General features: G+C 47.2%; 3 protein-coding genes across 9 annotated transcripts; all 3 read right to left on the bottom strand.

Moving 5' to 3' along the window:
- Positions 1 to 353: 353 nt before the first annotated feature.
- Positions 354 to 3,134, bottom strand: CUNH17orf49 (chromosome unknown C17orf49 homolog). Of its 6 annotated transcripts, none has more exons than XM_004638364.2 (6): positions 2,990 to 3,131; positions 2,708 to 2,802; positions 2,031 to 2,132; positions 1,175 to 1,365; positions 852 to 956; positions 354 to 622 (listed from the first exon to the last, which is right to left on the bottom strand). In XM_004638364.2, exons 1-6 carry the CDS (start codon positions 3,008 to 3,010, stop codon positions 558 to 560), a joined length of 579 nt encoding a protein of 192 aa, XP_004638421.1. In that variant the 5' UTR covers positions 3,011 to 3,131; the 3' UTR covers positions 354 to 557. The 6 variants fall into 6 exon arrangements, with proteins under 6 accessions (XP_004638421.1, XP_004638422.1, XP_023579005.1 ...); XM_004638365.2 differs by having other exon boundaries at positions 354 to 618; positions 2,990 to 3,130; XM_023723237.1 differs by lacking the exon at positions 2,031 to 2,132 and having other exon boundaries at positions 2,990 to 3,133.
- A 191-nt stretch (positions 3,135 to 3,325) lies between these two features.
- Positions 3,326 to 5,278, bottom strand: Rnasek (ribonuclease K). Its single transcript, XM_004638363.2, has 3 exons — positions 5,179 to 5,278; positions 4,412 to 4,488; positions 3,326 to 3,710 (listed from the first exon to the last, which is right to left on the bottom strand). Exons 1-3 carry the CDS (start codon positions 5,254 to 5,256, stop codon positions 3,569 to 3,571), a joined length of 297 nt encoding a protein of 98 aa, XP_004638420.1. The 5' UTR covers positions 5,257 to 5,278; the 3' UTR covers positions 3,326 to 3,568.
- A 1,580-nt stretch (positions 5,279 to 6,858) lies between these two features.
- LOC101565008 (arachidonate 12-lipoxygenase, 12S-type) lies at positions 6,859 to 20,008 on the bottom strand. Of its 2 annotated transcripts, XM_004638362.2 has the most exons (14): positions 19,742 to 20,008; positions 19,083 to 19,284; positions 17,819 to 17,900; positions 17,592 to 17,714; positions 17,377 to 17,480; positions 17,023 to 17,183; positions 16,381 to 16,524; positions 15,179 to 15,388; positions 12,198 to 12,284; positions 11,801 to 11,970; positions 11,160 to 11,281; positions 8,242 to 8,342; positions 7,949 to 8,119; positions 6,860 to 7,826 (listed from the first exon to the last, which is right to left on the bottom strand). In XM_004638362.2, exons 1-14 carry the CDS (start codon positions 19,874 to 19,876, stop codon positions 7,647 to 7,649), a joined length of 1,992 nt encoding a protein of 663 aa, XP_004638419.1. In that variant the 5' UTR covers positions 19,877 to 20,008; the 3' UTR covers positions 6,860 to 7,646. The 2 variants fall into 2 exon arrangements, with proteins under 2 accessions (XP_023579004.1, XP_004638419.1); XM_023723236.1 differs by lacking the exon at positions 7,949 to 8,119 and having other exon boundaries at positions 6,859 to 7,826.
- Between the last annotated feature and the right edge of the window lie 1,443 nt (positions 20,009 to 21,451).

Here is a 21,451-nt window from a genome sequence, read left to right as displayed (position 1 = left end):
AGGCCACCCTGGAGAAGCAACACAAAACACATCTGGGACCTTGGGATAAACTTCTTTGACGAGGGGAAGAAGACGGTCTGAACACCCTGGAAACTGTCCCTTTAAAATTCCCAGGGCAGGCTCAGAAATACTGCCTGCCAGTGACCCTGGGAGTAAATTCTGGCTCCTGACAGCAAAGTGGAGTCTTTGTTGCCCACACCCAGCTCCCCTGGCTCTAGCAGCACAGAAATATTGGCACTGGGAAGTGAGTCTGCCAATATTGGTTGTGCTGCTCCAGGCAGGGTGGTGAGAGCCACCCAGGAGGGGCTAAGCCACTATGGGCAAAGAAGAGGGGAGAGAGGGGCCTCTAATCATACCATGCTGAGAGAGAACTCTTTATTGTTTTATGTATAAAATTGTCCATTAGATGAAGGTCTGGGTGTAGGAGCAGATAGTTATCAGGAACAGCCAGGTGGTGGCCCCATCAGCCTTCTGACCGGCTCTCACGCAGGCTTTGCTCCATTGCCAGGCAATCCACAGGTCCACAGTGAACAGTGAGAGGGTCAGGGGCAGAAGACTCAGCAGGAGCGCAGAGGAACATCAGTGGAGGTTGTGAGAAGGCCAGAATCCAGGGTCAGGCTGTCTAGAACAGGAAGAAAAAAGTACCAGATAGAGCTCTAAGTGGGATTATAAGGCAACTCCCACCTCCCCAAATGCTCTGGTATTTAACTGACCCAATTTCCTGTACTGTGAGAGCGCCTTCCTTTCCCAGCTCTCTGCATGGGGGCAGAGCTGCTGCTGAGACCCTCCCCTGTGTCAGGTGAGCACTTCCAACCCAGGCCCAGCTGGTGTGGTAGGAGGAGGACTCCTACCCTGGTCGAAGTTGAGTTTCTTGGTTGGAGGAGTTTCTCCTAGCCCTTCAATATCCACCAGGTCACTGTTGGTGTCGGAGTCATTCAGAGCACTAAGTGTCACATCTGGGAGGGAGTACAGGTTATGTTCTAGGTTCTCCTAACTGTGCCCCTCCCAGCTGTCCAAAGCTTTGGGCTCTACTTCCTTGCATCTGGGAACCACAGGGAGAGAACAGAGATTTGTCTCTCTCTCTTTTTTTTTTTTTGACCCAGGCCCAGTTTTCTCACAGAACCTCAGATAGGACTTTTAACTGATACCCTAGGTACAACTCCATGACCCTCACCAGCCTTCTGTTTCTTTATGGGGGGACCCCCTGCCTCAGAGACACTGGAGTTGCTGGGTGGAGGGGCAGCTGGAGGAGGCGACAGAACACCAGATGCCAACTTCTTGGGTCCTTTCTTGGGTGACTCAGCTGGAAGGGGGATGCCAGAGTCTTCATAAACCTTTCGTTTCACAGTGGCCTTTATCTGAGCCCTGAAGAAAAGAGACAACAGATTAGGAAATAAATTATCAGGGAAGCTGAGGGAAGAAGGGAAGGATGGGAATTTTGGAAGCCCCTTCATAAGAATCCCAGTCAGGGCCCTATCCTGTTGGTAGGGTTCTCAGTACTCAGGGCAGATAGAATGTGAAGTGGAGTCCCTGAACTGGGTAACTGGAAAGGCCCATCTCCAATCCTCTTCTGGGAGAGAGGTATAGATGTGCAAGTCCACCAGGTAAGGCTAGGTGATGTATAGGTAAATTGACATTGTGTGTGTGCGTGTGGGTGTTGCTGGGGATCAAACCAAGGGCTTTGTGCATGCAATGTAAGAACTCTACACTAAGCCACATCCCCAGGCCCAGATTGTGGTTTTACATGAGTCCTGATCAACTAGTTTAGAAAAACAGTATCCCTGAACAACACTAGTGCTATATAAATAACCAGGGAACTCCCATAATCAAGTATCTCAGGGCACCATTCTTAGAAGATCCTGATTAGCAGTTTAGGAAACAACAGACCAACAGTGACAGTTCTTATATTCATCTAATCCTCATGGGATTAAAATTAGCAAAAAGTACAAAAGGTGCTGAGCTGAGGAAGATGGAATAATGGTTAAGGAGGAAGAAAGCTGCCCACCCCCCTCTCTGCCACCCTCCCTCACACTGTCCGTTCCTTGATGACACAGCTGATGTGATTAAGATCGTCCCCAAATCGCTTCACAGCAGCCCTCAGCATCTCTATCTCCGTCTCCGTCCACTTCGCACTGTCGGAAGGGAGAGGGGGGATAGCAAAATAAAAAACAGGAGGAGGGTGTGGAGCTAGCCTACTGGCTATGCACTCCACAGCCAACCAGCCTCCTCCCCTCAATCTCCGGGCCCTCTTCCAGGAACCCATAAAGAGGGTACTCCTTTTTAAAAAAGCTCTAGGGATCCTTAACCACGAGAAATTACATCTATCACCCCCTACAGCACCCCTCTCCATCAATGTGCTACAGCTCAGTCAACAGCCCACTAAGACCAGTTCACCAAGTAGAGGCCTTACAAACAGAATCCCTGAACACGGTCTGCAGTAGTCTGAGAGGATAATTTGGGGTGTTTGTGGTGGTGGCCAGTCGGCTCGCGGTAGGGTGCAACTACGAAATCTAAGTCCGGGTTGTTGAATTGTTTGTATCTTCACCTGTCGTTCACTTACTCATTTTAATACTTATTAACACCTCCTCTGCGCTGTGCTATGTACAGAGTGAAACTAACATCTGCCCCTGCCCTCGAGATGGTTCAGGTCTGTGACAGGTCCAAGCGTTCGTTCTTGCCATCCACGTTCCAGCTCGGACTCACGTACCCCGCTGGAGAAGAGTCAGACACGGGATGCAGCTGCATCGTCAGCTCCCCGAGCTTCGTAAAGGCGGCGCCGGCCGCGGAGAAGATCTCTCCGACCTGGGGGCGGGGCAGCATTACGGGGGGCCGGCGCCCAGCGAGTCCGCCATCCCGCCGGGAGCCCCTAGCCCCACCCCAGGCTCGGCCCCCCCCCCCCCCCCCGTCCGGCGCGGAAGAGCCAGGAGCCAAGCTGGGAACCCGCCCGCCCGTGACCGCCAGGGAGCGCTGTCCGCGAGGGAGGTCGAACCTTTGTGGACGCTGACGTCATGTCCCCGCGCACCTCCTCACCGAGGCGCTCCGCCGCCGCCACCACGCGAGCCGAGACCACGGAGAGCCCGACGGTGGAGCCCCTCCGGCTCCCGCGCAGGAAGTCCCGCCCCTCCGACAGCTGATTGGCTCAAGCCTGGCTACTTCCCGCCCCATCTTCCGCAGCTTAGGCGCTGTGGGGAACTAGAGGTGGAAGACACAGCCTCACTTCCGGTCGGTTTCATTCCATTTGCGAGGAGAGGTCGGGGCTCCCAGTTCACATACCACTTCCAGCCTTGGCCCACGCCCGCCCCGTCACTAAAACACAGACACAAGATTTACGGTAACAGCGTCTCTTTATTGTGACAAGGAGTAGGCGTGGGGGCTGGAGAGACAGTGAGTTGCCAGCCCCAGCGCCCTCCACTGGGGCCAGACGCCTACAGTCGGAGAACCCGGGATTCAGTCTCTCGCCAGGAGAACCCAGTCCCGCAGAGGGTGCCACACTGGGTGGGATGGGACCCGAGTGAGGGGGAATGTTTAAATAGGCAAGGGGGCTGAGGAGGATAAACAGGACTGTGCTCTAGCGCACCATGTATTCTTTGCGCTTGTTGAGTCGAACTTGGCAGAAAGAGAAGCCTCCGAGGAGGAGATAAAGGCCCGCTGCGATGAAACAGTTGTAGCTGACTTGCTCATAGAGTTTGTATAGATTCTCAGGACCATTCCTAGGGGTGGGAATTAGAGAATTCTTAGATATTAAGAGAATCCAACAGTTTCAGGACATATATCATGTGCCAGGCCCTATTCTAAGTGTTATTTCCTTTTCCCCTCAACTTGATATATATTAAATCCAGCCCCTTCACTTAGCCACATCCCAGTGTTTTCTACTTTGAGACAAGGTCTTGCTAAACTGCTAACTATCCAGGCTTGGGTTTGAACCTGTGATCCCCCTCCCTCAACCTCTCAGAGTGCTGGCATTATATGGGCTTACACTATCATGACTATCTACAGGTATTAGCAATATTCAGTCTTCCCCACAGCTCTATGAGATGAGTTCTATTGTAATTCCCCTTAGGTAGAGGTAGACCAAGTCTCAAGAGAGGTAAAATACCTAGAGGCCAAAAGTACATTGGTGTATGTAAGATGCCTGCTAATGCCTGATTTCCAAGACTGCTCCTAAATATATTCTTTCTTCATGTGCTGAAGTTTGAACCTACGCAGAGCCTTTAAAGTTAAACACATCCTACCACTGGGCTACCACCCAAAGCCCTATCTGGTTCTATAGAGAACAGCCCGCTTCTCCCTTTTCCCTAACTTCAGAGCCCCAAACATCCAGCCACTGGCAATTTCCCACCCATAATTCTGACCATGGGCCCAGCTACCTCACACCAGCACCCAGACGCTGTTTTTCTACCTGACCACTTACGTGAAATCTTTCTCCGTGAAGGGAACATCCTCAATCAACACTGCTGAGTGCACATTGAAAAATATTCCGAGCATTATCTGAAAAGCAACATGTAGGTATGGACACAAACACTTAACTTCCCTAAACCCCTTCTCTTTCTAATGTTGCCCCAACACCTGAGCCTGGGATTAACAAGAACGAGCTAGGAGTATTAGGAGTACGGGTGGTTGTAACTGGATTCAGACTGGGCTCTGCCACCTGGGCTAGGGCTTGAAGTGGGGACATTGAGACAACTGCTGGTACAAGAGTGGGAATAATGAGCAAGTCGCCAATTTTAGGAAGCCAATCTATCCTCTTCCCCAGAGGCATCATTATCACGAGACAGGTCGCTTAAGAGGCTAGAGAAAGAGAACCATCCTTTCATATTATTTCTAGAAGTGACAGAGTGTAGTCTGGGCAAAGAAGGCCACAGTAACTCAGTGCGGAAACAAACATTCCTGTACCCCCTAGCCTCCAACTCGGGCATCTCTCAAGATCACACCTCTGAGTTTTAACTTGGAAAGTCTACAGAACTGCTAGCTCCGGTTCCCTTTCCACGCTCAAGCCTCGCTCGCCATCCTTCTGCTCCAATTCCCCACTTTTCAACCTTATTATCCCCTTGCTCTCCAGCGTCCAGCTGACTGCCAGACTCTCCATCCTGCCTGCTGCATGGGGTTTCTAGGCCTTCCAGCCCTCCAACCCCGGAGCCCCTCAGGTCCTCTCCGACTTTCGGTGAGCAGTCCTCTCACCAACATGATCACTCCCCAGGCGCTGAGGACGATGCCGCAGGCCGCCACCTTGGGGCCACAACACAGGAGCGACGCCATGGTGACGGGGGTCGGAGAATCAGCCGAGTAGGAGCCGAACAGAAAGGCGGTAACAGGCAGCCTTGGCTACGCCAGGGTCAGCGGGTCGGATTTGGGGGGGAAGTGCGCCGAAAGGGCGTGGCCTGCGGACTCAGCCATCCGGCCCGGGGGCGGCAGCGGAGAAGGTGCGAGCCTCGCTGTTCTCCACAGGCTTCCGCGAGGACATATTTGTCTGAAACTAGAGCCGCCCCTCGAGAAGTCCTTCTTGACCTACTAGTATGTATCTGGAGCGTGAATACTGCAAGTGCGAGGATGCGGTTCCTTGGTCTCTCCCCTGCCACATTGGAATGGAAGGAACCGAACGTCACGTGACCTGGCCGTCACGTAACGTGACTAGGAGCTGACAGGAACCAGGCCTCCAGAAATGTTAAACCCTGCCAGGGATCCTGCTAATGTGGGTAAAAAGGGTTATTAGGATAAGAGAATCATGATTTTTAAAAAAATTTAGTCACCTTAATCTCGGAGGGCCCTTGTGATGGGGAACTGTTGAGACATGAAGTCTTGCTTTGAGAGCGCGCCCATCTAGCTTCTCTACTCATCCCTAGCTTTTAAAATTCTGACAACGTGAGAGAAGCAGCGAACCCCCTCCGGTGGCCACGCATACTGTTGTGGCTAGAATGCCTTAAAGTTGTGGAGGGATTTTTGGCACTTTATATACTTTTGTTAAGGAACATCACTTGGAGTACTATAATTTTTATCATTGTACTTGTAATAAAATGTATTAGTTCTGTATGCTGAAGCCAGAAAAATGTGAGATTAAGAAAATCCCAGGGAAAGCGGACTAAATGAGCAAGTTTTGTTTTTGTGGGTTTTGTTGTTGTTTTGTGGATTGAACTCAGGACCCTGCACTTGCCAGGCAAGTGCTTATTCTGCTGAGCTATCTCCCTGGCTCTAAATGAGTAAGTTTAAAAAAAAAAAAAATGCGCAAGTTAGGAAGGTGAGTGGTCCTGCTATCCGAATTGGAAAAAGGAATAAGTACAACCTGTTAATTGAATGAAGTGATTATAGATCCTTTGAACAAGATAAAAAAATATGAATAGATCACCCCCCCAAAAAAAAGGTTGTGCACTGCACTAGTGAGAGACATATTTATAATATTCAGGGAAAGGGGGCATGTTTATTTATGTGTGTGTGTGTGTGTGTGTGTGTGGCCAGCTCAGCCCACCAGGGGGCGGGGCTGGCTGGCATGTGGTGCTGGGGGATTGAACCGTGGTCCCTGTGTTTTGCTTGGCTTAGCTTGTTCTAAGTAGGTGCTTTAGACCACTGAGCCATCTCACCAGCCCCAAGGGGGCATGTTTGAAGGGTTTTTTTTTTTTCTTTTTTTGGTTTGTACTGGGGTCTGAAACCACAGGTGAAGAATATGGGTGAACTGAATTTGTACCCATGCTGAGGGGACAGAAACCACAGCATAATTGAGAGAGATCGTTTTGATTCTGAGACCTCAGAACCACACACACTGTCACAGGCTAGAATAACTTTGTAGTGTTTTTCCCTTTGTTTTGGGCATATTATTCTTGAAAAGTTGTGAAAGAAAACATGAAACCTAGGTAACATATGGGAATTACTGCGTATTCAATAGGCTGAGAAAGTGGACTTCAAACATGAGTTTCATGTTTCTTTTGTTTGGAGCTGTCTTGGGAAAGGAACCATTTGGGACAAACATTTTTTGTTGTGGGCTAGGAACAATGTTCTTACTCAGTGACACCTAGTACTGTGCTTGAATAGAAGCAATAAGAGTGGAGGAAAAAATCACTAAGGAAGAGAGACAGAAATTTGTTAGTTGGCCTCCAAGCATAAAGTCTAGTTCCTGGGAAAGAAGAGTTAGGTTAGCTGAGGTGGCTGATATATAATATCACCATGTTTTGCAAGTAAGGCCAGCCCTTTAGCTAATGTAGGAGATAATAACAAAATCCAATTTTAGGATATGTGCTGCTGACATGAGCATAATAACAAAATCCAGTCAGTGACCTGTGAATATTGCTCAGAGCATTCTTTTTTTAGATAGTTGAATAAGCCAAGTTTTCTGACATGCAAAGTTCATATCTGTGTTTATAAATAAAGTTTTATTGGAACAGTCACACTTACAAATTGTGGCTACTACAGTGGGAAAGCATTTGTGGCAAAGACTGCGTGGCACACAAAGCCTAAAATATCTGGCTCTTTACAGAAAATATATACTGTCCTCTGCGCCAGTGAACAGTGGAAAATATGCATTGTCCTCTATTTACGTAGAGAGTTTAGTTGAGAGAGGAATTACAGTCTTAGTAGCAAAGACAGGAAAGCATAAAATTCAAGATGGAAGTTTCAGTCCTAAAGCTGACCTAAAATCATCCAGCCATGGCATTTAGGGTTTAGATAGTGACACTGTTCTCTATGTGACTGGGTTTTAGGTATTCATAGGGCAGGTCAAGTTGCTCGTTCCGGGCAGTGATCTCATTTTCCAGGTTTTTCAGATCTGTTTGAAATTGCCTTAGCACAGATTTGGCCTTGGGACCTGAGAAATACTTTTCTTTGTGATGCCCCAGAGGCACCTAAAACAGAATAAAACATCAGTCAGTTTATAGTCTGAAGAGGAAAGCACCTAGAGCCCAGCCTCTCATTCTGATGTTCCCTTTTCAACTATTGTTTCCTTCTCCATAGGGTCCCTTCTTACCATATCTGGCTGACGGCGACCCAGATGCCATGTGATGGTCATTTGAAGACAGGACTGCTGGATATCAGGTAGTGACCCCATCACTGTGGCCATTGTCACATCTTCCTTGGTGGTAGGTGGGGGCATCCGCATTGTGCATGGGGCATTAGGGACCCAGGCATACCAGTCCAGCTAAGGGAAGAAACTGCATCCCTAGGACTCTAGTACTTAGGGTTTGGATCCCCATCACTCCCTTGGGTTTCCTAAGGTTTAGGCACTTGCTTTCAGGGACCTGGGGTTTCAGGTCTTCATACCTGGCCCTGGTTGATGGCCCCATGCTGGGCAGTGCATGTGAAGATACACATGGTAAGGAAATGGCAGAGTTCATCCTGGGACTGGAAGGAGACAGGGAAACCTGGACCGGAAAGGAACATGTTTTAGGGGCTATAGCAGAAGAGGAAAAATATAAAGTCTTGATAGGTCCATATTTTAGAACTGATGAGTATTAATTTATTTAGATATATTTGTATCAGACATGGGTAAAAATCACTTACAGCTTGATTATCTTGGGCCAATTACTTAACCTTTATGAATTTCAACATTTTTCACCTGTAAAATCATACAGGAAATACCAAATGCTCAACAACTAATAATTATTATTATGGACGTATTAAGAGTGAGCAAATGTGCCCACCTCAAAAAGTGGTTAAGAATTTAGATGCCAGGTGTGGTGACACATGCCTGTAGTCCCAGCACTTGGGGGGGGGGTGCGGTTGAGGCAGGAGGATTGCTGTGAGTTCAAGGCCACCTTGGACTACATAATGAGTTCCTGTCTAAAGAAAAAAAAAAAACAAAACACTCAGGAGGTAGAGGCAGGAGAATCGTTGCAAGTTGAAGACCAGCATGGGCTACAAAGTGAGCTCAAAGGCAGCTTGAACTGCATAGAAAGACCCTGTTTCAAAAAGACAAAAGAAAGAAAGAATGAATTTAGGAATATTCCCTTCTATTCCCAAACAAAGGAATTACAAATCTCTGAGCTATAAAATGAAGAACAAGAAAAGTATAGATTTCCAGTGTCACAAGTAAGAGGGACTCCCTACAACTGTTACCTCAAGCTATTCATCTTATCATGGCTGTAGGGGCTCAGAAACCCAATAATGCAATCAGCTAAGTGAGGCGTATATAATTTAAAAATATTTTGTATATAATCTTTATAAGAAAATCAAGCCATATATAGTGGCACATATCTATAATTCCAGCACTTTGGGAGGCTGGATGATAAATTTGAGTCCCATCTAGACAATTTAGTGAGACCCTATCTCAGAAAATAAAAAGGGCTGGGTGGTTGTATAACTCAGCATAAAAGCTTTAGGTTCAGTCTCCTGTACTGCAAATAGTAATAATAATAATGAAATTTAAAAATCAAGGCTGGGGAGATAGCACAGCAGTCTAAGTGCCTGCCTAGCAAATGCAAGGACTGGGGTTCGATCCCTGGTACCACATGCTATGCTGGTGTGCACGCCATGCTGGCCACCAAAACTCAGTGTGGTGGTGCACACCTGTAATCCCAGCATGATAAGGGAGGCTGAGACAGGAGGATCACTCTGAGTCCAAGCTATATAGCCTGACCCTGTACCAAATAAATAAGTAAATGATTAAAAAAATCAAAGACCAGGGAAATTAAGCTGCCAGTAGGATTGCAGTTGGGGAAAAGCAAAAGCAACTTTGAACTTGTGTTCTTAACTGATAATTCCTTCCTCTTTTTAATCTTAGTGAATTTCCTTTAAAAAATCTGTTGAGAAAATTAGGCAAAGGTGAGCTGTGAGAACTGAGGGAGGATAAGAAGGGGCAGAATGAGAGGCCATCAGTGGAGGTTAAAGCTAATACATGCATTAGGGATTGGATGTTGGTGTCTCGCTCAGAACTCAGGTTGAAATCTAATGCCCAGTGTGTGGGAGTTCAAAAGTGAGTCTTTGAGAGGTAATTTAGTCATGAGGGTGGGAGAGTCTTCATGGATGGTATCAGTGCCCTTATGAAAAGAGGCCCACGAGCTATCTTGATGTTTTTCCACCCTGTGAAGATACAGTAATTTGGTTTTCTGCATCCACTAAGAGGACCCTCACCAGACCTGAACATACTGGCACATTGGTCTTGGACTTCAGCTTCCAGCCCTGTGAGAAATAAATTTCTTTTGTATAAACCACCCAGTCTATTGTACTTTGTTATAGAAGCCCAAACTGACAGACTATATGAATATTTATTTTTAATTTCTGGATGTAGATGTTGTTTAAGGAGAATATGGACACAGAGAGGAAGAGGGACCTTTTGGGACATGTCATGCCTAAGGGGCAGGACCAGGAAGCCCTTGAGAAAATCTGGTTGAGTGCACCACAGATTCTTCAGGGACAGGCTCCCTTCAGGGCACAGCTGACTGCTGCATTGCAAAGCCTGCCTGGCCATAATAGCTCCTTAGTAAATTCTAAGAGGATGAGCATCAAGGTGTTAGTGTGAAATGTTAGGGGCCAGGGCTAAAAGATGGTTCAAAGTAGATCAGGCTGGCTCCTTTGGGTTAGAGAAAGGAAGATGAGGCTAAGAAGAGCTCAGGAAAGGCTATTTCTTCCCCAGAGATTAAAATGGTGGAAATGGATGTTTACTAAAGGTAATGGACAGATTTTGCCTAGGGGTAGGAATAAGAAGGAGGGGAGAGCTGGATTAGCTAAAAAATGCTAACCCATGAGGAGAAGACACTGAGGTCAGGTTGAGCCAAAGCATTTGTTGTACTGAGGTTGCATCTAGAAATGATCTTGCACTCTGTCATGGATCTTCTGTACATGGTGGACATTAATAGGCAAGAAGAGCAGGGCGGGATAATAAGGATGGGAATCATGAGCTTTGGGGAATTTTTTCCCCATTTTTACCTTCAGTGTAAGATAAAAGTTTAACATCAGTCCCAGCAGGAACTGGGCAGAACTCTTCACTGGCTGTGACTGGCAGGATACAGGTGGCTTGACTGAGGGTAGGGGCAGGAATAGAAGTTGATAGCCATGTCTCTGGGAAGGACAGTCTTGAGTATCTAGAATTGTCCTGAGTCTTGAAAGGTATGAATGGAAATTGGATGCTTTTCCAATTGGAGGGAGGGCTGCAATGAGGAATTGGGCCCTGTCCCAAAAGAGATGGGGCTGGGACTCCTGCAGAGTCTCTCAGGAATTTCTGTTTGTCTGATGGACCTTACCTCGGTCTTGAGCTTTGCAGAGCCCCACCTCAGTGATCTCCTGACACCACGTCTGCAGCTCAGGGTCTCCCCTCACGACGTCATCCCTCTGGTAGAAGAGATGGACAATCCCCTCCACATACCTGCCCAGAGAGAAGTGAGCTGTCTGAAAACAGAACACTCCAGCCTCTTGTCCTCTTCCTATGCCTACCTGACTCTTTGCTTGGGTCAGACCCTATCAGACTTGTCTTTTGGGACATTCTTTAGGTTTTATGATGTGTGTGTGTACATATGTATATTTACTATGCTGGAGATCAAAACAAGTTTTTGCACATGTTAGGCATTATACTACTGAACTACCTCCCCAGGTTTTTGATATATTATTGTAAAGGAAGGAGATATATGTTCTAGGGATTCCCTATACATAGTTGCTGTCTGCTGTTCCTAATGACAACCCTTACTCTCCTAGATCCCTGGGTCTTCTCACCCCCATGGCTCTTCTTATGTAACCTGCTCCTACCTCAGGCGCCTCAGTTTTAGGCTCCACCCACTAACTCCTTACTTTTCCTTATTTCTTTCCTAGAGAAATGCTGTTGTCCCAATGTAATCTTAAGACAGAGCCCTGCCCTTCTTCCACCCATTCCATTTCTCAGCTCACCCACCGGCCAATGATCTTCCACAGCTGTAAAGCATCGTGGGCATACAAAGCACCTGGGATTCCCAGCAGGCCTCGTTCAGCCAGGTCATTAGGAGGACAGAGGGAGGAGTAGGTCAGCTGAGCCATTGCCTGGCGGAGCAACTGCACATGGCCCCCTCCACCAGTGTTTACTGCCTGAGACAAGATTTGACAGGTCTTGAGTGACAGAAGCAGGACTGAACAATCATGCTTTATTGTATAAGAGATTCAGAGATGGCATTTTCAGACTTAAAGTCATGTATATAAAGGGACAGGACTCAAGGGTCAGGATATTCACATAAGTTGGTCTGGATCCCTGAAAGTAGTAAAAATTCACAGAGAAATGGATAATTAAGTGGTTTCATATCCCATCCCTTCCTTACCTGGTCAAATATCCCTCTCTCTGAGATGAGTTGGGTCCGGGCCCGGGTGTTGATTTCCATAGTGTAGCGGATATGAGGGACCAGGAGCTGGGGTGGAGGAGATGGGAGCAATTAATGGAGACTCTGCTTGGGTTTATATATTTTGTTTTTTGTCTTTTTGAGTCAGGGTCTTACTATGCAGTTAAGTCTGGCCTTGAACTCACTTTTTAGCTCAGGCTGGCCTCAAACTTACAGTGATCCTCCTGCCTCAGTCTCCCAAGTGCTAGGATTACAGGTGTGTGCCACTACACTTGGCCTGTGGTTGGGTTTTTATAGGGGTTGGCATCTACCATGTTGGCTGCTTGACTTGCTGCTCTTGTCCCTGCTGCTGCCTGCATGGATTGGTCTCCTGTTTCTCTGGTCACTCATTCTCATGTCCTCTAATTTCCTCATAATTTGGGCTCTGGAGTCACACTAACTGAAATTTCAATTTACATTTACCACTCTAATAAATGGCCAGGTAATAACCCAATAATCTGCAATCTCTGTATCCATCAATAGAGGGCAATAATAGAATCTCTTACTCTGGAGCTGTAGTGCTATCTGTGATTATGTGAGTGATGTGTAAAGAATGTTTAATCACACAGAAGTCCTCCAACAGGAGCTGCTGCTGTTCTGTTGTCACACTGAGTATAGGTGCCTTTATGAACCATTCTCTTTTGACTTTATTTCTTCTAGCATTCACATCTTCATGGTTAAGCCAATCTATCTACTTATCAAAGCTGCACCCTCTTCAATTGGTTGCAATACTGATGCATTTTTTCGGGACAGAGGGCCTGGGCAGGTACTTTCAGTTAGAACTGCAGGAGCTCTACTGAGCTGCCTACTTATGCAGCCAAGAGGCTTTTTGTCAATTCTGTTCCCATTCCCAGTCAAGCACTTAAGTTAGGCTTTCTCTTTCTCAGCTATTAAAAAAATCTGTATGGGTTTTTTTTTTTTTTTTTTGTCTTTTTATACATGTTTCTTTTTATCTTATTTGTCTTCCTGCTACCCAGTTAATATGTAAGTTTTATCCACGTTAGGTATTTACCCAAATAGATGATGATGGACACAGGGCCAACCTGAGTAGTGATTCCTTCAATGTTAACATCAAAACTCATACTAGTCTGAAACTTTTCAGAAAGTTCATGAAAGCTGCTGTTATCAAAAGCCCAAATTCCATATCATGAGAAAAGATGCCTGAGGTCAAACTAATAATTATAATAATAAATAGCAAGAACTAATTTATGGCAGCATTTAAGTGTGTCACACTATGGCTTTGTGTCATTTTATCGTTTAACAACCCCATGATGAACATCCTATGGATGTGGGTGTCTGGAAAGTACTAAGGCTAGGATTCAGGATTCAGAGTCTCCAGCAACCAAAATCTGGAGAAGTACAGGTGACCATTGTGACATTTGCACACTTAGCCCTCCTAAGTGTCCAGTAACAAATGAGCCATTTGACTTGGGATGAAGTTACTATGGTGACTGGAGACAAGGCGGGGTTGAGCTAGAAAGCAGAATCATAAGTGTTAGAAGAGCCCTGTCCAAGGTAAGCAGAAGATGGTGATGCAGGAGGTACCATGGTATAAATAAAGTCAAAGATCCTATTAATCAGACTGGTCTGTCTTGTCTGTGTTACCAAAGGAGTGACCTCAAAGGCACCGCAACTGTTTTCCAGGCTTGGAGGTCTAGACATAGGCCTTCAGTGAGACAATCTTCTTGTTCTCCTTACCAAGTACTCACTTACATACTTTGCCAATACTTCAAACATCCCATAGCTAAACCAGATCACTTCATTTTTGCTCCCAAGTCATTCTTTTAAACTTTATCAATTCTGACAATTACAGTTTCATAAGTTTGTATCATTTTGTGCCCCTCTCTGCCACATTTCTTATATGTAAGATGTCACAAGATTTTTGAGAACATTTTTTAAGCAAGCACAAGTCTTATCTTCCTGCCTTGTGTGTAGCAATTGATGCCAAAATTGCAGTTTCATAAAATTATAGTATTTCTAGGTCAGTACAGCTCACCTATCCTATGGGTTTCCAGGTGTTACAGAAGCTTAGACTTTGGTATAAATACTCTTCCATCCAGGCATGCCATAGCCACTTCTGTTTCCTCCTTTTCCACTTTTTTTCCATCTTTGTCCCTTTTTGTTCCTGTCGCCATTATTGCTAATGTACATCTTTATCCACCCTCCTCCTGGGTAGGTCCAAGTAGCCTGCTGGGCTGCTCTTCTTGCCTTCTAGTCTGTTTCTACTTAACTGACTTCTTGGTTGAGGTGGAACATTCTCCATTAGTACCATACCGTGTAGTGGCTGTCCTTCATATTCTAATTTCAGATAATATTTTCTGATTGGTTTTTATATACTTGTATTGCTAGTCAAATACTAAATTTAACATAGGAATAAGGCTTTTTTTTTTTTTTTTTTTTTTTTTTTTTTAGGGAAGGGTCTACAGGCTGTTCAGGGTCTCACTACTAGATCGGACTCATAGTGATCTGCCTGTTTACAGCCTCCTAAGAGCTGGGATTACAGGCGCACGCCACCACACCCAGTCTTAATCGCCATCTCAGCATACCTCGGGTGTGGGCCGGCACAGCAGGCCCAGGGATCGAACCCCTGACTCCTGCGCCTGTTTGCGGGTGCTTTAATCTGCTGAGCTATTCGGCCAGCCCTAAGGCTTTTGGAATAACAATATTCCAACTATAATGCTAGACCATTGCTACAGTGTGAGATCTTTGGGGATTTCAGAGGGCTCTTTTGTAAGGTATCCTGAAGAAATTTTAAGTGACTCAACTAAAATAGAAGTCTTGGGACAGTGATACAGTCTTTTTCTGCTATTTTTTTCACTGACAAGTTGCTATGACTTTTTTTTTTTTTTTTTTTCTGTTGCACTGTCCTTTAAACCTGAGAGATAAGTTTCATTTGGGTCTGAGGAAGCCTGGGACAGAGATACCTTGTAGATAGGATGCAGTCCTGGGAGGCACCTCATGGTGGCAACAGCAATGACCTCAGCCACCAGATGAGTATTCAGCAAATGATATTGGAGCTGGTGCAGTTGGAAATCTGCATTTCGGACCCAGGACTTAGCCAGGAGCCAGGCAAGTGGAGGATCTGAGGGCAGGAACAGTGTTGGGGTTGGGGAGCTGGAATTGGGAGGCTGAATCTGGGAGAAACAGAAATTGAGTGTTCATTGAACTTCTACTATATAGATGACATGATTAGCATTTCTGGAGAAATAGAGATGACTAAAACTTTTGCCTTTCAGGAGGTTATAATCTAGTCAGAAAAAATGAGAATCATTCCACACTGCCTCTTATTAGCTGTGTGCCATGACAGATTGAAGGCAAAAGAGACTAGAAGCAGGGAGTTCAGTAAAGAGATTCAGCAGTATTTTGGGAGAAATATGATAGGAATCAGAGTTAAGTGGTGGAATAGGAAACAGAAACTGGATATTATTTATTTATTTTTTTTAAACATTTATTTATTCATTTATTTAGTGTGTGTGTGTGTGTGTGGCCAGCTCAGCCCACCAGGGGGCGGGGCTGGCTGGCATGTGGTGCTGGGGGATTGAACCGCGGTCCCTGTGCTCTGCCAAGCCTGTTCCAAGTAGGTGCTTTAGACCACTGAGCCATCTCGCCAGCCCCAAGAAACTGGATATTATTGATGGTACTCATCAACTGGGACTAGTGAGAGAACAGATACTCAAAATACAGTGGGTATTAGAGGAAATTAAATGGATTCTCTAAATAGACTCTCCAAGTGTGGTGCTAAATGCATAGCATTAGCATTACTTTTGAACTTGTAAGAAATGCACATTCACAGTTCCCACCCTAGACATTTCAAATAAAAAAGTCTGGTGGTAGGACACAGCAGCTTGTGTTTTACTTTACAAGCACTTGAGGTGATCTGGAAGTACTCTAATGTTTAAGAGTTGCTGGGCGACAGCTGACTCTAAGAGGCCATAGTGACTCTTGAACAAGTACTTTTATGTGGGTAACTCAGGAGAAGGCTGGAAGAAAACAGTTACATAAAGATAGATCTTAGGATGGGGTTTGGGAGCCAAAAGAAAAGGAATTGGATCCCTGGGAACAGAGATTGAGGTGAACAGAGAACCTCTAACCTGAGTGTTAGAGTGAGATGTTGAGGGCGCCTTACCTGGATGACCAAGGGTAGCAGCTTCCCATTGGGTTCCATCTTCAGCATGACAAGGGGGGCGGCCAGGTACTGCTTCTCTCCTCGGATCACATTGGCTGGAATTCCATCCAGCAGGATAAAGTCAGCCTCAAATAGAGAACCATTCTGGAGAAAAAAGGAGTTTATCCACTTTCAGAGTTTAAACTTGAGAAGCAGGGCAAAGGGCAAGGCACTTGAGGACATTCAGTCTACTTGTCATTATTTTACATCAGTCATCCCCTAATGGTTTGCTCTCTGGTTTGGCTCCCATCAGCTTAGCAATTTATCTCTTAACTCTGTATGCAAACCTCACATCATCTGCCAAATATTTCAGTGCTTCCCTAGCTACCTCTATCACTGAATATAGCATGCATGTGCATGTGTACACACTTACCTTCTGCTGAGGGTCATCCTCAAATACAGTGCATCTCTTCCAAATCCAGTTCCCTTATTCCAGAAAATCATCTTCAATTTCCCCATCTTACAGTGTAGGCTTTGCCATTTTCCCTGCCCATGAGTACCAGAGTCCAAAACATTGACAATAGTCAGGAATATTATTGTTTGTCCTAACATCTCTGGCCTCTTCTTTCCATGTTGATGCTTAGAGAATATAGGGGGAAGTACCTGGAGTTCTTTCTCCAGCTGGGCCTGAAGTTCCTCTGTCCCTGAGGGTAACACCAGCCTGGTGGGTAGAGAGGTGGTTCGTCTCAGCAGCATGGGGTTGGCACCATTGAGGAACTGGTAGCCAAAAAGTTCATCGTCCTGCCAGCACTGGTGAACCTTCTCTGTGGGGTAGGGGATGGGGCATGGGAGGGAGGATATTTACCACAGCCTGGATACTTACCACATCCTCTTTTCTAACACTACCTCAGGGATTTAGAATATCCTAAACTCTGTTCCTTTCTTTTCATTCTTGAGGCATCTGTGAATATATTTTCATTTGGCAAGGAGATATGGAAACCTGTGGGGACTACTGACCAGCCAGGGGACTCTTCTGTCCCCAGAAGATCTGATCAAAGTCTTCTAGGCGGTTCCAGTGGCTCAAGAGGGTGTAAACACGTTTGAGGACCATTTCCACGACCCTAAGACAGGTAGTGGGGATGAAGCCATCAGCTGACCCGTCAGTCCCTGTTTATCACCATTCTTGGCTCTCCCAGCCCTGATGCTACTGTGAGCTCTAGCCCTTTTCTCACCTCGCCTTCAGTGTGCACTCAAAGTCCAGCCTTTTCTCCTCATGGAATCTCACATTTGGAGGTAGATCATCCTTACAGACTGCAGCTATTGTCAAGGGTAACCCTTCCTTCCAAGTGGCCCAGCTAGAAGTTGGGGACAAAGCTTTAAGGAGGGTGTCAAGGTCAAGGATGAGGGCAGGGTTAGAGAAAGAGTGGGGCAATTGGGAAGCCTTTATGTAGGTGTTCACCGGTAGATCTGCTGTCTTTCCTTCAGTTCCTTCTCTCGATGCTTCTGGAAGACATCCAAGGTATTGTCTTCTGGCAGGCGGGCTGTGGAGACATTAAGAAGATTACCCATCTTCCTCTGCCTGGTCCTATCTGTGCTTTCCTGCTTGTTCTGTCTTCTTTTTTATAGTCAGTCTTGCTCTGCTCTCTCTCTGCCTTTGCCTCACTTGATTGAGGCAAGTGAATTCAGAAGGCATTCTGAATTTCACTTATTTCAGTTCTCACCTTTTGCCTAGAGATGAAACTCTCTCATTTGCTACCTTTTCTTGTCCTTTAACTTATCTTTCCCTACCTGACCCTATTTCATTAATATTTAAGGTTAGAAAAAAATTACCTAAAGGCAATAAAGTGTAGTTACCAATAAACCCGTATCTGTCTTTTGGTACCTGTTGCTTTGGGCAGTTGCACATCCTTGACCTCATTGCCAGAGATTGTTTGCTTTCATTTCCCGACTTCACTCTCCATGCACTTCCAACCATAGTTTGTATTTATTGACTTGCTCCTGCATTTCTCGATATGGATGCCTATTCCAAAGTCCTATTTCATTTTTCCTTCCTTATCACATCCTCTTTCCTCTCTGTAGTCATCTCTCTCTTGCTTATTTCCCAAGGTAAATTTTTCAGTATTTGCTGTTCTTCAGCCCAGGCAAGAGCTCCTTGTCTTTCATAGTTGCCTTCCATGTTGTTTTCCCAAACCAGCTCTTCAACATCATTCCATTTGCTTGCTTTCTTTCTTTCTTTCTTTCTTTCTTTCTTTCTTTTTTTTCAGAACCGGGGATTGAACTCAGGCCCTTGTGCTTGCCAGACAAGCGCTTATTCTGTTGAGCCGTCTCCCGGGCCCCTCTATTTGCTTCCATAGTTGTTTCCTGCTCCTGGTCACTGGTCACCGTGACCCTTGCCTTAACTGACTGTCACAGAGATCTGTTTCTTACTTTGCTTCTTTGTTTTCCTTACACATCTCCATCTCCCTAACTCCTGACTCTTGGAAGGTAGAATCTCCAAATCACTGAATCCATGCCTCCACCCTCACTCAGAGCCTCACTTGTTCTGGGTAAAACTTGGGGAATTAAGAGCTTTTCCAGTCACGCATTTTGGGATTCCTACCCTTCAAGGGCTTTTTCTTTAGCCCCTCCCTTTCCCCCTCCTCCTCTTGGCCCTGCCTCCCATGTCTCACCGATCCCTGGACCGCCTGGCTCCCCCAGCCCAGCGGCAGCCCGCTCACGCTCACCGGTGCCTTCGGGCAAGCTCAGGACGCCCTTTCCCTGCACCCAGCGGTAGCACGGGAAGGTGGCTTCGGTGCTGGCTCCGGGGCCCTGCACTGTGATGCAGTCGCAGAACCACGCGTCGTCCATCAGTGAGTGCTGTTTGCATAACTTAACGAACTGCAGAGGCCCCAAGTCTTCGGGTATCTCGAGGTCAAACTCCTCCTCCTGTTGGGGACAGGCCCGCTAGGCTTAGCAGCAAGAGCCTCTTTGTGAAGCCCTGCTAGACAGCCTCGCCTCGCCCCTGCCTGCTTGCCCTGCCCCATTGCACTCGGCGGCGCGGGAGCCCGAGAGCGCAGCACGCTGCCCCGCAGGACTCGAGTGGGAAAGAAGCGTCCTCTTCGCCCACACCAGCCCATTCGTTGAACCCTCGCCAAGCTTGTGCCTGGAGGACTCGTCACACCTGCCATTTGGCTTTCAACTACCATGGCTCTGGGCTTATTTGGAGAGGGAGTTGAATGGAGGCTCTCAGGACCGGGCTTTTGGCCCCGGCACTACACACTCCTGCCCCGAGACCCTCTCGTCCCTACTCACTGACACCCACCTCCTGCCCCCCCCCCCCCCCCCAGCCTCCGGCCCCTCGCCCTTCAGTGCACCCCCTGGGCCCCGGCTGTCGCCCGCTGACCTCACCCCGCGCCAACCGCAGCTGTGGCTCCAGCTCCGCCTCCCCTTGCGCCCCAACCAGCCAGAGCCGCACACGGTTGCGCGACCCCGAGAAGAGCCAGGCTCCGGTGGCCACGCGGATGTGGTAGCGGCCCATGTTGAGCCCCCACAAGTAGAGCGGGGGAGCCCAGTCTAGCCCGACTCCTGGGACCGCCTGGGGCCGTGGTGCCTCTGGGTCATATCCAGACCTTTAAACGATGGGTCTGCACCCCCCGCCCTCACAATTCCTGGGCGCTCCCACGTCCCCGCCCCGGGCTAGCCCGAACCTGCAAGTGGAGCAGAAGAGCAGACTGTGGGGCTGTGCCTTCAGTGGGAGGAGCGTCGCTGCCAGAAGGAAGATAAAGGAGCCGGCCAGACTGAGGCCGGGAGGATGGATGCGGTGGAGCCGCTGGACCTCTCTGGGACACCTGAAGGCAACGGCCTCCCTGGAAGGGAACAAGGATGAGGACACTTTCCAGGGTCTCCAGGTCTTGGGGGAACTTGGAGAAAGGGAGTGATTCCATCTTGCAAACAGGAGAAGATCCCCTATAGGCTGGGACTTGGGGAAAGCTACTGGAAGGCCAGCTTGGAAGAGCACCACTCCTTGGGGTATGGGACATGCTGTGCTGCTAGCCCCCATGCCAGTATAGGACCCGAGATCTCCGCTGCCTCTGAGCTGTGTCCTTCAATAAATGTCTGGGTGTTCCCCCAACTACTACCTAGGAAAAGTAACAGTTTAAGCCTTGCTACCTTACTCAACCATTCCTCTTCTGCAGCTTCTCCAAACCCTATTTAAACTTCTGGCTATTAAGATTCCTCGTACACTAAATATGGTGGGCCGGACCTCTTTTTTTTCTTTGTTGGTATTGGCAATTGAACTTAGGACCTTGTGCTTGCCAGGCAGGCGCTTGTGCAAGGCCCAGGCGAGGTCTTTTGAGAGTGGCTGGAGGCAGGATTGTTTTGTCCAGTCTCCATATGGATGCAGGAAATCTTAAGGATCCAGGAACATCATCCAGGATGTTAGGGTGCCGAATAGAATCGTATAGGGAGCCAGCAGATATGGGCCTTTCCAGTACTTTGTCCTTTACAGGTGAGTGCAGCCCCTTCTCCTTCAGTGGGTCCCAGGTTAATTTTTATTCCCAAGCTATCTCTTGGTCCTTACTGGGTCTCATGGGAGGAAAGCCAAAAACTATAACTGCACCAGTGCTGGTTAGGGACTTTGTAAACAGTAGAAGAGGATTTGAGTCTCTGGCTTTATTGCCCATCCAGAAATCAAATCAGGCCTGACTACATGTGGCTTAGAATTCAAGAATAGGTCCCTGTCTAGACCTTTTTTTTTTTTGGCAGTACCAGGGATTGAACTCAGGACCTTGCACTTGCCAGGCGAGTGCTTATTGTACTGAGCTATCTCTCCAGCCCCTTAGTCCTTTGTGATTAAGTTGTTGGAAGCATTTGGTTCACAGTGGGTGCCTCTAAAGGCTTGGGTTACAGGTAAATCTGCTTTCTGAGCCAGACCTCAAAAATGATGCAGTATGCTGCAATGTTGGTAGGAATAAGTTGGGGGTGGGTTTCTACCTTTCATCCTGCAAGCCTCACAGCATACCTCGTCCTTCCTGGATGCTGTTCCTTGTCTTCCATGTCTACCTCTGCCTATGTGTTCTGTTGTGTGTCTGCCACTTGACAGGTCCCAACT

The sequence above is a fragment of the Octodon degus genome, unplaced genomic scaffold (genome assembly GCF_000260255.1).
Source record: "Octodon degus isolate 3935 unplaced genomic scaffold, OctDeg1.0 scaffold00098, whole genome shotgun sequence".
In the NCBI taxonomy this organism is placed as follows: domain Eukaryota; kingdom Metazoa; phylum Chordata; class Mammalia; order Rodentia; family Octodontidae; genus Octodon; species Octodon degus.
The sequence above is the reverse complement of the archived record's forward strand: the minus strand, read 5'-3'. Positions and strand labels throughout refer to the sequence as shown.